This window comes from Colobus angolensis, unplaced genomic scaffold (assembly GCF_000951035.1).
Source record: "Colobus angolensis palliatus isolate OR3802 unplaced genomic scaffold, Cang.pa_1.0 Scaffold12, whole genome shotgun sequence".
Taxonomy (NCBI): Eukaryota; Metazoa; Chordata; class Mammalia; order Primates; family Cercopithecidae; genus Colobus; species Colobus angolensis.
This window is the reverse complement of record NW_012113141.1, coordinates 3,315,414-3,329,752: the sequence shown is the minus strand read 5'-3', so window position 1 is coordinate 3,329,752 and position 14,339 is coordinate 3,315,414. Positions and strand designations below refer to the sequence as shown.

Sequence of the window (14,339 nt, the reverse complement as noted above, 5' to 3'; positions counted from 1 at the left end):
ATCCCCTGGGCTAACCAGTGTGGTGGTTTCACTCGGCCCCATGGGGGCTGCCTCGGTATCTAGAGGGGCCTCTTTGCCTGGTTTGTCCCAGCTGGTAGGCCAGGAGTAGGATGCAGAGGCCTAGGCCTGCCCTGCCCTGCCCTGCCCTACCCTCATCTTTTTTTTTTGGTCTGTCTCAGGCCCTGCCCTTCTCTCATCTTATCCTGGCCACGGGCAGCACTGGTCCCTTCCCGGGCAAGTTTAACGAGGTTTCCAGCCAGCAGGCCGCTATCCAGGCCTATGAGGACATGGTGAGGCAGGTGAGCTGTGCACTGAAGGCACGGGGCAGTGCGGGCAGATGGGAGGACAGCTGTGGGGATGCCTAAGCCCACAGCTGGGAGGCCATGGGGGTGTTCAGAGCTGCTGGCTATAGCCATAGAGTTGGAGAGTCACTAGGAAGAGACTTTCCTGGGAAGAGACCTTGAACTTGCTGCTGGAGCCGGGACGTGGGCACCCCAGACCTGCTCATGTTGCCCTTGGTATGTGTCTTACTTGCCTCTCCTGGGGCTTTTCATGGGTGCCCTCTGCTCCTGTTTTCACAAGGCTCTGTGTTGTGTACAGCAGGTTTAGATCCATGATCTCAGGCAGTTTCCACAGCAATTCTGCGAGGTGGGTGGGAGGAAGCACATTTGGACCCAAAATGTGGAAAGGGTTCTCTGCCCTCCTTTGGCCAAGGGAGCCACACCACAGGCTGAACCAGCAGACAGGGGTGGATGCGTAGGTGTGTTTCATATGTCCCTGTTTCACGTGTCCTCTTCTCCAGGTCCAGCGCTCACAGTTCATCGTGGTGGTGGGAGGAGGCTCGGCTGGAGTGGAGATGGCAGCAGAGATTAAAACAGAATATCCTGAGAAAGAGGTGGGCCGGGCTGCCTTGCCTTGGAACTCTAAGTGGTTGGCTTTTTTCTGCATTATCTTAGGAACATCAGGAATTCGCTCAGGGCAGAGAAGTCTGGAGCTCTATTCACATAAACTGGGAGTGTGTATTTCTGCCAAGGTGCGATTCTGTAGGGGATTTTTCCTGCAGAGCTGGGATCCTGCAGCCCCTGACCTTACGGAGCTGCTCAGGGTGTGTCTTCCCTCAAGGAAAGATCCTGCCCTCTGCTCCAACCTGGAGGATCAAGCCCAGGGGCGATACCTTGCGAAAGCCGAACTTCTGTGTCGCCTTCAGAATTCAGGCCTTTGTGATATAAATGTATATTTGATTACCTCTTGCTGACAACCAGCTTGGACAAAGACACCTTCAGCTGTTGCTTTGGTCTCTGCCTGATACAGTAGCCCCTGCTCTGTGCAGCCCCATGGTGGTGGGGAGCCTGCAGCATAGCCCCGCTCTGCCCACACTGGGGAATGACTGTACAGCACTGCCTTCCACCCATGGGTGGGAACGGGGAGGGGCATCAGCCTGCCCTGTTGCTTTCTCATGCTCAACGGACAGAGATCCTACCTGGCAACCTAGCGAGAAAGAGGAAATCCTGGCACCCTGTCCAGGCTTGGCAAGGGCTGAGTGATAATCGTCATTACAGGTCCTCTAGGCAAGAGCTGGCTGGCAGTTGAAGCCAGATGGGCTTCTGAGAGCCACGTGGGGCCTGTGAATGGATCTTTTTTCCTCAGGGAAAGGCAGGTTGGTTTTGAAAAGAAAAATCAATAGAGGATACTTTACTTATATGGCTGTTCTCTGACAAATTGTTGGAAATTATGATGAGTGATGGATATAGTTACAATTCATTCATTTTGATTTATGAGGGTTCTATAGGGAAAAACCAAACTGTTTTTCTCTCTACTCACTGCACACTTCTGGGATGAGATGTGTGGGTTTTTACCCCCACTGACCAATTCTCTGACAACAGCTGGGTGTCCTACAGTTCAATTCAGTTCTGACACTACATGGTGTTAGTGCAGACCCCACAGGTCAAGGGCTCAGTCCCACGATCCTGCCCCAACTTCAGACACCAGTTGCAAGTCCATAGGTCCCCAGCTTACCCACGCTCTGTCCCACTTGGCTACAAGATAGAGATTCTCATGACTCTCTCCTTGGGTTAAATAATTTGCTAGAGCAGCTGATGGAAGCCAGGGAGACAGTTTACTTGCTGTTGCTGATTTATGACGAAGGATGTTTTAAAGGATAAAAATGAACATTTAGATGAAGAGGCACATAAGGCATAGTCTAGAAGGGTCCTGAGCATGGGGGCTTCTGTCCCCATGGAGTTGGGGTACACCACTCCCCTGGCATGTGGACATGTTCACCAACCTAGAAGCTCTCTGGACCCTGTACTTTAGGGATTTTTATGGAGGCTTCATCAGGTAGGCAAGGGTGATTATGACCTCAATCTCCAGCCCCTCTCTCATCCCTGGAGCTGAAAGTTTCAGACTTCTAAGCTGGCTTGGTCTCTCTGGTGACCAGTGATCATCCAGGAGCCCATCAGGAGTAGCTTCATTAGAACAAAAGATGCTCCCATCACCCAGGAACATCCAAGGAGTTAGGAGCTCTGTGTCAGATCCTCCCATCACTCAGGACATTACAAAGATCTCAGGAGCTCTGTATCAGGAACTGGCATCGAGGACCAAATATTAGAACAAATGATTCTCTCTTAGCACCCCAGTTTACAAGGGTTTTAAGAGCTCTGCATCAGGAACTGGGGGCAGAGACCAATACATACCTTTCTTCTTTGTTTATTTTTATTTTGAGACGCAGTCTAGCTCCGTCAACCAGACTGGAGTGCAGTGGCGCGATCTCGGCTCACTGCAAGCTCTGCCTCCTGGGTTCATGCCATTCTCCTGCCTCAGCCTCCCCAGTAGCTGGGACTACAGGTGTCCGCCACCACGCCTGGCTAATATTTTTTTTTTTTTTTTTTTTTTTTAGTAGAGATGGGGTTTCACCATGTTAGCCAGGATGGTCTCTATCTCCTGACCTCGTGATCTGCCCACCTTGGCCTCCCAAAGTGCTGGGATTACAGGCATGAGCCACGGCGCCCGGCCGTCATTTCTTCGTATTTCACAGGGGTCAGACCAGTCTGAAGTAGTAAAAAAGTTCAAGTAACTCAGTAAAATATCCACATGTTTAGAATTAGTAGACAATAAGGGTAGTAGCAGCCACCCTTTATTAAGGACTTAATATGTGCTGAGTTACATGCTTTATATATATATTTTTGCTCATCATTACAAAATTCCTATGAGTGGGGCTGTTTGTGCCCATGTTAGGGAGCCTTTGGGAGGTGTCCAAGTGAGTATCAGAGATGGGATTTCAACCCAGGCAATTTGATATCAAAGCCCAGGCTTTGAACATGATTACAACATGAGGTGCCTGGGACACCTCCCTGTGTTGTCCCAGACAGCAAGTAGACGTACCTGGAAGTGCTAATTTTAAACCAGCTTTCATGTTGACATCAGCCTGATTGACTATTGGAATGTCCATGGCTTGTATAATTAGAAGTGCCCAAGGATGCTTGAAGATAATTTTCCAGGTGGCCCTAGGTGAGGTGTATGTTGTGATGTGTTGGCATATTGGCAGTCCTCTGGCCTGGGTGGGTACTGAAAGAGTCCTAGTCTAGAACATGTGGGCTTAAGCCCAGCTCACCACTAATTGGTTCTGGCACTGGACAGATTACTTCTCTGGGGCTTCAGTTTCCTCACTTGTAACCTGGAGGTACGAGTGGAGGTGGACATTCATGCAGTGTTTGTGTTTGAAGACTCGGGGGCTCCTTCTCAGGCCCTGTGGTCGTTTTGTCCGCAGGTCACTCTCATTCACTCCCAAGTGGCCCTGGCTGACAAGGAGCTCCTGCCCTCCGTCCGGCAGGAAGTGAAGGAGATCCTCCTCCGGAAGGGCGTGCAGCTGCTGCTGAGTACGTGCACCCTCACCTCCCTCCCTGCCCCGCCCCGGCCTGGTGAGATGTGGCTTGGAGGCTTGGTCACTGTCTCCAACAGGAGGGCGGCTACAGTCCACCCCAGGCTCTCTCTTTTCCACTGTGTCCTGGGGTGGAGCATGAAGCGCTCAGAAGCTGTCGTGAGCGTCAAAGCCCATCTGAGCCTTGTCTAGCTGGAAGTTGTGCCCGTCCCTGGGCAGGGAAGAGGGCCTGGTACTTATAGGATTTCCATGTCCTGGTTATTGCTTTGGATGCAGTGCAGATGGTGGGATGCCTGTCTGCTGAATTTTTCTTAAGTGCATCCGAAGGATTTGCCCCGAATATCATGTCTCTGTGGTCGAGGGAATAGGTTTATCGGTTTATGTTTTGAGAGTTGTGAGGAGTGTGGCCTTGTAGAGCAGGGCACAAGACCCACCCAGCATATGCTGGAGAGAGGGGTTCTTTTCCAGTGCTGTGGCCCCTACACCTCACTGCACGAGGCCCCAGCCTCCTCTGTTTGTGGGAGGGTGAGGCATCTGCCCTGTGAAGGGCCCGTGTGGCTGCCTCAGCCTCCTTTTGGTCACTGTCACTTTAGGCAGTGAGTGTAATGAGCTGGCTCCTCTTTCTCTGGCTTTCCCCTTTGTCGTGGTGCACTTGGAGCGCTTGTCCTGCCTAGTTAGGATGGCGTGGCTGGCATTTAGAGAGGCGTGTCTGAGGTCTTCCGCTTTTCTGAGAACTTCTTGGGAAACAGCCTCGCTTCCCTCCAGGAAGTCCTCCAGGGGCTTCTTGGAACTTTTCTCCAGCTGGACCCCTTGGGGCCAGATGTCCAGATCAGCTTTGTGGGCCATAGTGTGGACTGAGGGAGGGGCATGGTGGGAAGACGGGGTACAGCCATTGCCCAGTTGGGCCCCAGAGGTCCAGGCCCTCCCCAGGGTCAGCCTTGGCTTGAGACCCAGGCTTGATGGGGTCCCCCCTTCCACCAGCCTCCTGGTCATGAACCCCCTTCTAGGTGAGCGGGTGAGCAATCTGGAGGAGCTGCCTCTCAATGAGTATCGAGAGTACATCAAAGTGCAGACGGACAAAGGCACGGAGGTGGCCACCAACCTGGTGATTCTCTGCACCGGCATCAAGATCAACAACTCCGCCTACCGCAACGCGTTTGGTGAGCAGGTGCCCGGCCGAGCTTCCCCCGTGCCTCCTTGTTCTTCAGCACTCTCTGAATGCCCTGCAGTGCTTGCCCCCAGGAGTCCACACCTTGCTGCCTTCCCCTTTCTTCCCAACAGCTCAGACTTTAAATTCAGTGAGGGTCCACCCTTGCTGAGCTCTCCTCAGCTGTGACGATGGCTGGGTTCCAGGTGGCCAAGGTGACCAGTCTTCTGAAATTAGGGCTGCCCCCTAGTGGTAAGAGATGGGAACAGGTGTCAAAGAGATGAGAAAGGTTGGTGTTTTGTTTCTTTCTCCCTCTCCTGGGGACAGAGGAAATTCAGGGTCAGGCCTTCCTCTCTCCTCAGGCGTGCTGCTGCCCCTAAACCCAGATCCAAACATTTGATCTCTTGAGCTTGGATTGACTGGGGAGTGGGGTTGATAACATGGCCTAGTTTCTTAAAGCTCAGTATTTGCGTATTTAGCTGGCTGGAGGTGGCAGAGGTGGACTGATGTGTGTTCAAGCCTCCATTTGTGAGCAGGAAACTCAGTGGCCAGCCCTGCTGGTTGCTTTGTGTCCTCAAGTCCCTGTCATTTACTCCCGAATGCCCTTCCCTGACAAGGAGCTCCTGCCTTGTGTCCAGCAGGAAGTAATGATCCAATCCCAGGAAAAGGAAGCCAGTCCAGGCTGTGTGTAGCGGTGGGATTGAGGGCTTATAATGGACAGAGATCCCAGAATTTAATACCTAATTGTCCGAATGTTGTATTTTCAAATACAAGTTTTTAAAAGTCCCTTTAAAAAAGCAGTTTGTCATATATTAAAGCTCTGCATTTATTTTTAATGCTTCAGTTTTGTTTTTTATTTTTATTTTTTTGAGACAGAATCTTGCTCTGTCATCCAGGCTGGAGTACAGTGGCATGATCTTGGCTCACTGCAACCCCCACCTCCTGGGTTCTAGCGACTCTTGTGCCTCAGCCTCCCGAATATCTGGGATTACAGCTGTGTGCCACTAAGCCTGGCTAATTTTCTATTTTTAGTAGAGACGGGTTTTACCATGTTGGCCAGACTGGTCTTGAGCTCCTGGCCTCAAGTGATCTGCCCGCCCCAGCCTCCCAAAGAGTTGGGATTACAGGCGTGAGCCACCACACCTGGCCTGCATTTATTTTTAAAATCTCACGTTCAAAAGTAAATTCAAGACTCAGCTAATCACTGTAACTTGTAGAGAGTTATGTACATTTCTAAAAGGAGGCCTATTGGTATTTTGACCCATTTCCACCCTGGCGTCAGCAACCTTGCCTCTGCAGGAAGAGTTGTGAGGTGGAGACTTCAGAGGGGAGTAAGTTAGGTGGGAGGGTGGCCTCTAGAGCAGGCACTTCCAGGGGCTGCTCATGCCTCAGGAGGGTGGTCTGACCAGCACCTATTGACCAGCGTCTAGAGCTCGCCCTCACCTCCTCCTGGTGGCCACTTAACACAGCAGCTCAGTGTCTTGGTTTCGGTGTCATTTCTTCTGGCAGAGAGCAGACTGGCCAGCAGTGGTGCTCTGAGAGTGAATGAGCACCTCCAGGTGGAGGGCCACAGCAACGTCTACGCCATTGGTGACTGTGCCGACGTGAGGACGCCCAAGATGGCCTATCTTGCTGGCCTCCACGCCAACATCGCCGTGGCCAACATCATCAACTCCGTGAAGCAGCGGCCTCTCCAGGCCTACAAGCCAGGTAAGAGAGGCCCCGTGCGCTTTGCAGTTTTAACAGAGTTTGGGGTTAAACATGGGGAAGCTTTTTTCGGCTATCAGATACCTGGCCACTAGAACAAACTCTCCAAGCTGGTGATGGAAACATCCCCCTAGAGCTCTTTAAAAATAGGCCGGGCACAGTGGCTCACACCTGTAATCCCAGCACTTAGGGAGGCCGAGGCGGACAGATCACCTGAGGTCAGTCACCTGTCTCTACTAAAGATACAAAATTAGCCAGGCGTGGTGGTGCGCGCCTGTAATCCCAGCTACTCGGGAGGCTAAGGCAGGAGAATCGCTAGAACAAAGGAGGGGGAGGTTGCGGTGAGCAAAGATTGCACCATTGCACTCCAGCCTGGGCAACAAGAGTGAAATTCTGTCAAAAAAAAAAAAAAAAAAAAAAATCAGGGCCTCACCCACCTTCCTAAAGGGATTTCACATTTTCCGGCCCTGAGTCCGAAGGCCTCGGGAAGGATCAGCCCTCTGGGAGTTGCAGCCCCAGGAGGTTCAGTGAGGTTCTGGTTGTTTCTGTGTCTCTGCTTGCAGGTGCACTGACGTTCCTCCTGTCCATGGGGAGAAATGACGGCGTGGGCCAAATCAGTGGCTTTTATGTGGGCCGGCTTATGGTTCGGCTGACCAAGAGCCGGGACCTGTTTGTCTCTACAAGCTGGAAAACCATGAGGCAATCTCCACCGTGATGGAAAGGCCGGGCGGGAGATGAGCTACCGCAGCAGGTGGGCGTACGGACTGCTTGGCGCATGGCACCCACCTGGCAAGTGCTAGAACTAATGCTGTTCTTCTGGAATAAGATGCCAATGATGTGGTGGCCAGAAATGCAACTTGTATAAAACAAAAATGGGAGACAGAGAGGCATTAAACAAATACCCCCTTAGAGGATTCTTTCTGGGTTTCGAAGGTGTGCTCGCTGCGGTACTGGCTGAGCGGCTCATGCTTGCTGGCTGCATGGTGCTGGGGAGGCCACAGCCAGCCCTCCCTCTGCACCTGGCTCCTCTGGGATGTGCATGCCTGTGCATGTGTTTGTGGTCATGACCTGTGTCATTTAGAGCTCTCAGAGGAGGGCAGAGAGCTGGGCTCTGGTGGCTAGTGTCTGTCTGTGAGGGCAGGAAGGAGAGCTGCACATTGAGAACAAAGGAGGGACCTGAGGTGGAGAGATGCCCTGCACCCCAAATTTCTGCCATCTCATGTTTGGGGAGCCCATACATTCTGCAACATCCAGGGACTTCACAGGAGCCCTGTTTTCAATCCCCTAACTGGTGCATAATCCCTGTACTCCTTAAGCCTCACGGCCTTCCTACATTTCCACTTTATTTAATTATTTTTGAGACAGAGTCTCACCCCGTCATCCAGGCTGGAGTACAGTGGCACGATCTCGGCTCACTGCAACCTACATCTCCCGGGTTCACGTGATTCTCTTGCTTTAGCCTCCCGAGTAGCTGGGACTACAGGCGCGTGTCAACATGCCCGGCTAATTTTTTTTTTTTTTTTTTTTTAAGTAGAGACGGGATTTCACCTTGTTGGCGAGGCTGGTCTCGAACACCTGACCTCAGATGATCCATTCATCTTGACCTCCCGAAGTGCTGGGATTCCAGGCATGAGCCACTGTGGCCAGCACATTTCTACTTTTAGATACTAACTCCGTACCGTAGGCTACATTTAAGAAGAGCTAGATAAAGGTTCCCTTCTGGTTACCCCACCCTGACAGCGTGCATTTTTACATGGCTAGCAGGGGTTGAGACTGCAGCCTGGCCTGCCAGCCACTGGAGGTATTTAAGGAAGGGCAGATCATGTGACTCTCTGCGGGGTGCCATCTGCTTACCCATTAGCGAGCAGAGGGGGTTTCTGCGGGTGACCCCAGCATATTTCTAGGTTACTCACGGGCAGATTTGTAAGTGACAAAACTCCAGCTGATGCTGGGGATGGGGAGATGGCCCCCGAGGGACTTTGTGGTTTTGTGCTTCTGGTTTCCTGGCCAACCCCAGGGTCACTTGTCCCAAGGCCCAGCTGGGCACTAATGTCTGCCACCGACTATGTTATGGTGTATAAATGACTCCTCTATTTGAGAGAGATCTTCCAATCCGGAGGAGCCCCTCTTGGACCGCCTGGGTTAAATCTGCATAGCAGAAGTGGTTGATGAGTTCATCTGAAGAAATTCAGGCCCCACCTCCCCACCCTGCCCCTCCCTGCGCCCTTCCGATGGTGGCCTCTGGGTACTTGGGCAGAGTCCTTGGGACAGCAGCCTCTCTGGGGTTCTCAGGCCATCCTGTTGGGGCTGTCGCCCAGGCCTAAGTGAGTCATGTGCCTCTCTTGGAGGATGGCTGTTCCCCTGGCGGCTTCATCCAAGGATCTGTCTTCATGGACCACGAAGGGAAGCCCACCTTTTCGGAGGCAGGACCTTCGGCCTGAGAAACACAGGCCCTGGTGCTATCTGACCTGGGGCCCAGTGAGGTGGGAATCCCAGTGTGTCAGTGACAGGCCTTGTTCTGTTGACTTACAATATTCTAGAAGGACCTACGTGTGGGGACACCGTTTTCCAAACTGAGGAAAATGTTGCAATAAAAGAATATGTTGTAAGAAAGACACTGGATCTTTTATTTTTTTCCTTTCATTTTCTTTTTCTTTAAAAAACAAAATGAAACCAAAAAAAAAAAAGCCTGAAGCAAAACCTTTTTAGGAGTAGTTACAGGTATTACAGGGGTGGGGGCGGGGGGCACTAAAATAAAAGAGAAAAGCACCAGTGAGATGTCTTTCCCATTTTCTCCTCTCCGCCACGGAACACGCACACCAACAGAGCCCAGGTCACTTTTTGCCCTCTTCCCTTAGAAAAAGGAGGAACAGAAGATTTAAGAATTTTGAAAGGATTTTTTCTCGTATGGGTGTGTGTAAAAGTCGATGCTATAAATCTAAAACGAGGTCTGTTTTTTTAAAAAAGTTCTAAAACAACAGGAGGAAAACACATGGAAAGAAACCCCTCGCGGAGACCTGCTTCCTTACAGATGGAGGCTCTTTTGGAGGAGAGTGTGAAGGGCAGAGGGCTCCCTGCGCTGGCAGGACCTGCCCGGCCGCCCTCTACTACCCCGCCGTCACCCCTCTTCTCTCCTTTTGAAAAGCAAAACCCACTCTTGGGACTCGGGTGGTCCTCTGATCCCTGCTGGAAAGTGCAGCGGCTACTTGGTGTCGAGCTTGGCCATCTCCTGCACGTAGATGCCGATGCTCTCGCTGTCGAAGAGCAGGAAGTACACGTTCTTCAGCGAGGACGCGCTCGAGTCATCAAAGTGGGCTGAGATGGCTTTGAGGGTCACCTGGGCCGCGGTCTGTTTGGGAAAGCAGTTTCTGTGCCAAAGCAAAAGAAGAGCTGATGTCATTTTGGTCCCTGAGAGCCATGGGAGCATGAAGTACCTTTGTTTTTACTGGGTGGGGCCTCGCTGTGTGCAGGGCTAGTCCATGCATGCTCTCCTTTCACACTAGCCAAAGGGACAGCCTGGGGGTGGCAGGTGGGGCGTGTTGCCCCCACTTTATAGGTGTCACACTGACTCGGAGAGGCACAATGATTTAATTTAATTTAATTTGTTTTGAGATGGAGTCTCTCTGTCACCCAGGCTGGAGTGCAGTGGTACAATCTCTGCTCACTGCAACCTCCACCTCCTGGGTTCAAGTGATTCTCCTGCCTCAGCCTCCCGAGCAGCTGAGTAGTACGCACCACCATGCCTGGCTAATTTTTGTATTTTCAGCAGAGATGGGGTTTCACCATGTTGACCAGGCTGGTCTTGAATTCCTGACCTCAGGAATTCAAGGAGTTTGGGAATTCAGGAATTTGGGAGGCCTGCCTTGGCCTCCCAAAGTGCCGGGATTACAGGTGTGAGCCACGGTGCCTGGCCAAGCACAGTGATTTTAGTCAAGGTCATAGAGTTGGCCAAGTGAAGAGTGCCCTGTATTTTATTTTTTATTATACTTTTTAAAAATCAGTTTTTGTTTCAGAGGCAAAGTCTTGCTCCATCACTCAGGCTAGAGTGCAGTGGTGTGATCATAGCTCACTGCAGCTTCGAACCTCTGAGCTCAAGCTATCTGCCTCCTGCCTCAGCCTCCTAAGTAGCTGGGACTATAGGCATGTGCCTATAAAAAAATTTTTTTTTTTTGTTTTTAATTTTTTGTAGAGATGGGTCTTGTCATGTTGCCCAGGCTGGTCTCGAACTCCTGGCCTCAAGTGATGCTCCTGCCTCAGCCTCCCAAAGCTTTTGGATTTACAGGCGTGAGCCACTGTGCCAGCTCCCTGTATTTGAGTCTATGTCATCTGACCAAGTCAAGCTTGGCTTTAAAAATGCTAGCCATTCAGCATTAAAAATACTTGGTCTGGCCGGGTGCGGTGGCTCAAGCCTGTAATCCCAGCACTTTGGGAGGCCGAGAAGGGCGGATCACAAGGTCAGGAGATCGAGACCATCCTGGCTAACCCGGTGAAACCCCGTCTCTACTAAAAAAATACAAAAAACTAGCCAGGCGAGGTGGCGGGCGCCTGTAGTCCCAGCTGCTCGGGAGGCTGAGGCAGGAGAATGGCGTGAACCCGGGAGGCGGAGGTTGCAGTGAGCTGAGATCTGGCCACTGCACTCCAGCCTGGGCGACAGAGCGAGACGCTGTCTCAAAAAAAAAAAAAAAAAAAAAAAAAAAAAAAAAAAAAAAATACTTGGTCTTCAAAAAAGCAAACAGAAGTTTTGTTAGCTCCCTCCAAACTGGTTTGTATGCTAACCTGATTGCTTAGTAAAGGACAAAAATATATGCTCCAAACTGTCTTCATAAGTCCTTTTTTATGCATGTATTATTTCATAGGCACAGGTCCATGTAATTTCAGCATTGTGACTCTGGGCATGGCGAGGTTGATGAAAGTTTGTTAAAGGCCCCAAGTTCCAGGGAGCTACTGATAGTGCCATCCACCAGACTGGGCCACAGCACCAGGTTCCAGGGGCACAGCCAGAGTGGTCATTAGGGGTCAGCGACAAAGACCCCTGGAGCAGGTCCAGGAGGGGCCTGTTAATAGTGATTCTTCCCATTCGCATGTATTCCAGCACAGAACAGCACTGCATGGTCTCACTGATGAAAGAATGCATCTCACAGCATCTCTGGGCCTGGACTGCTGAGCTTCGATGCTGCTTGCCTAGGTTGAGATATGATTACAGCAGGAACCTAGGTCTCATTATTTTCCTCTTGGGCTTCCCAGGACACAGCTATAAACCATAGCTATATTATAAAGGGCAGCTCTCAAGATGAGAGGGTGTTCAAAATTAAAGCAATAGATTGGCTAGGGGCATGAAGGGAGAGGAGATGTTGTATGTGAGAGCAGATATCCTCATTACGTATCTGAAATAATGCCTAGCTGGGATCTGTGACAATCCAGTCATTGCCCAACCTCCTTTTCAGCAATCACTCGGGGACGGATTTTCACTTCTCTGGGTGTGTTCGTCAAAGCCTCGAACTCCTGGCTCTGCAGTCTCCCAGAGCAGCAATGGAATTCCCTGGGGATTCTGGAGACAGAGGTCGGAGATGGGCGGCCTGAGATTCTGCATTCTGACATCGGTCACTGCTGCCTGTCTATGGACCACACTTTGAGTAGCAAGGCCTTCGAGCCTGGTGTTTTCTGATCATGTGTCCTGGACATGGACAGCTGGTGGGAATATGGACTTTGAACCTGGAAGGCTCTCAAAAAATCACACACCAGCCGGCCTGTGCCTGCCGATCCTCCCCTGGGCTGCCTTCCTCCTGGGGCTTTAACATCAAGGAGGCAGTGGGGCTGGCCCCAGCTGGGGAAGACCTGCTGCCTACGAGCCAGTGGGCTCACTTCCCCATGGGTTCTGAAGGATGAAAACTGGGTTTCTTGCCCCGTCACCTGGTCAGCATACTTGGCTGTGCTGGCAGCCCTTGGTAACACCCAGATCAGATGTAAGTGGGGGAGCAGCTGATTTCCAGGGAAAAGGCCGGAGGAATCAACTCAGGGGAACTGCATCTTACCTGCCACTGGGGAAAGGCGGAAATGCGACGGACTTTAGCTTCTTGTCCTCCGCCGCTGACAGGCAGTTTTTGATGGTCTCTTCAAGCTGTTCTTCACATTTGTCGGAGCCCCACTGAGGGATGTGACAGTGGATGACAAATTTGGCTGCGAGTCCACTGGATTGGCTGACGGCAGCTGGGACATAGGAGAGACAATGCCGTGGGTTATCTCCTGAGGTTTCCTAGGTTATAGCCTAACCTCATCAGGTACCTGTTAGATCTGGAGATAAGGCAGTGATAGAGACACTGGCCGGCCAGCATCCTGTGCTTCTGACGCAGACTGTGTTTAACAGAGAGCTGGGTTGGATGACTTTGCACAGTTAGCACAAGCTTTGGGTAGAAGCATTTAATGCTTCTCTGACATGTCACTTTCATATGGTCTGCCAAGTAGTCCCTGGGTTGGGCTACCTCCTCACAATGGTTCCTAGTTAAAGGGAACCATTGTCAGATCCTCTCTGATGGCTGTGGTAGGTAAAGTAATGACATCCCAAAACAGCCACATCCTTCTCCCTGGAACCTGTGGGTGTTTCTGTACGTGACAAAAGGGACTTTGCTGCTGTGATTAAGTTAAGGCTCTTGAGATGGGGAGATGATCCTGGACTGTCTGGGTAAGCCTGGGCCTGACAAGAGGGAAGTAAGAAGGTCAAAGGCAGGAAAAGGCCGTGTGATGAAGGAGCCAGAGAATGGAGCGAAGCAGCCAGGAGCCAAGGAATGTTGCAGCTTAGAAGCTGGAAAAGGCAAGGAAAGGATCCTTCCCCAAGCCTCCAGAAGGAACCAGCCCTGCCAACACCTGGATCTTAGCCTCTTAAAACTTATTGTGGACTTCTAGCCTCCAGAACTGTAAGAAGATAAATTTGTGTTGTTTGAAGCCACAAACTTAGTGGTAATTTGTTACAGTAGCCACAGGAAATGAATACAGTGGCTTTTTTTTTTTTTACATTTTTAGTTTTTTTTGAGACAGAGTCTTTTTCTGTTGCCCAGGCTGGAGTGCAGTGGTGCAATCTCAGCTCACTGCAAGCCCCACCTCCTGGGTTCAAGTGATTCTAGTGCCTCAGCCTCTCAAGTAGCTGGGATTACAGGCATGTGATAATTTTTAAAATTTTTTTGTAGCGATGAGGTTTTGCTATGTTGCCCAGACTAGTCTTGAACTCCAGTGCTCAAGTGACCCTCCTGCCTCGGGCACCCGAAGTGCTGGGATTACAGGTGTGAGCCACCGCACCTGGCCTACCGTGGCTTTTAAAAAACAGCCACGCCTGGGCCCCACCCCCAGAGGCCCTGACTCACTAGGCCTGCTGCAGGGGCCTGTGCTGACATGATTTTAGGGCCTTCTATGAGTTGAGAACCACTGAACTCGATTGTACAGTTCCTTGGACAGGTATTGCCCTTTGATGATCTCCACATGCCCTGCAGAGAGTGGGGTTTCAAAAGCGGGCTGTGAAATTGAATTAGGCCAGCCTTGTCTCACAATTTCAGTCATACTCCTTTGTTTTACTGTTTACCCCCCTAAACATGGTTCCCATTGGTGACAGAGTTGATA

The 14,339-nt window shown here is 51.1% G+C and overlaps 2 protein-coding genes across 5 annotated transcripts in view; one reads left to right on the top strand and one right to left on the bottom strand.

Moving 5' to 3' along the window:
- The window catches only part of AIFM2 (apoptosis-inducing factor, mitochondrion-associated, 2), a 21,199-nt gene extending 11,855 nt beyond the window's left edge, over positions 1-9,344 (top strand). For all 3 annotated transcript variants that reach the window (XM_011927296.1, XM_011927306.1, XM_011927315.1), the window contains exons 4-9: positions 180-299; positions 803-895; positions 3,767-3,875; positions 4,885-5,037; positions 6,534-6,734; positions 7,295-9,344. In XM_011927296.1, coding sequence (XP_011782686.1) covers positions 180-299; positions 803-895; positions 3,767-3,875; positions 4,885-5,037; positions 6,534-6,734; positions 7,295-7,446 — 828 coding nt within the window. In that variant the 3' untranslated portion in view covers positions 7,447-9,344. The remainder of the gene's footprint in view (positions 1-179; positions 300-802; positions 896-3,766; positions 3,876-4,884; positions 5,038-6,533; positions 6,735-7,294) is intronic.
- Positions 9,338-14,339, bottom strand: part of LOC105501396 (core histone macro-H2A.2) — a 60,510-nt gene continuing 55,508 nt past the window's right edge. For both annotated transcript variants that reach the window (XM_011927325.1, XM_011927335.1), the window contains 2 exons: positions 12,764-12,938; positions 9,338-10,099 (listed from right to left, as the gene is read on the bottom strand). In XM_011927325.1, coding sequence (XP_011782715.1) covers positions 9,934-10,099; positions 12,764-12,938 — 341 coding nt within the window. In that variant the 3' untranslated portion in view covers positions 9,338-9,933. The remainder of the gene's footprint in view (positions 10,100-12,763; positions 12,939-14,339) is intronic.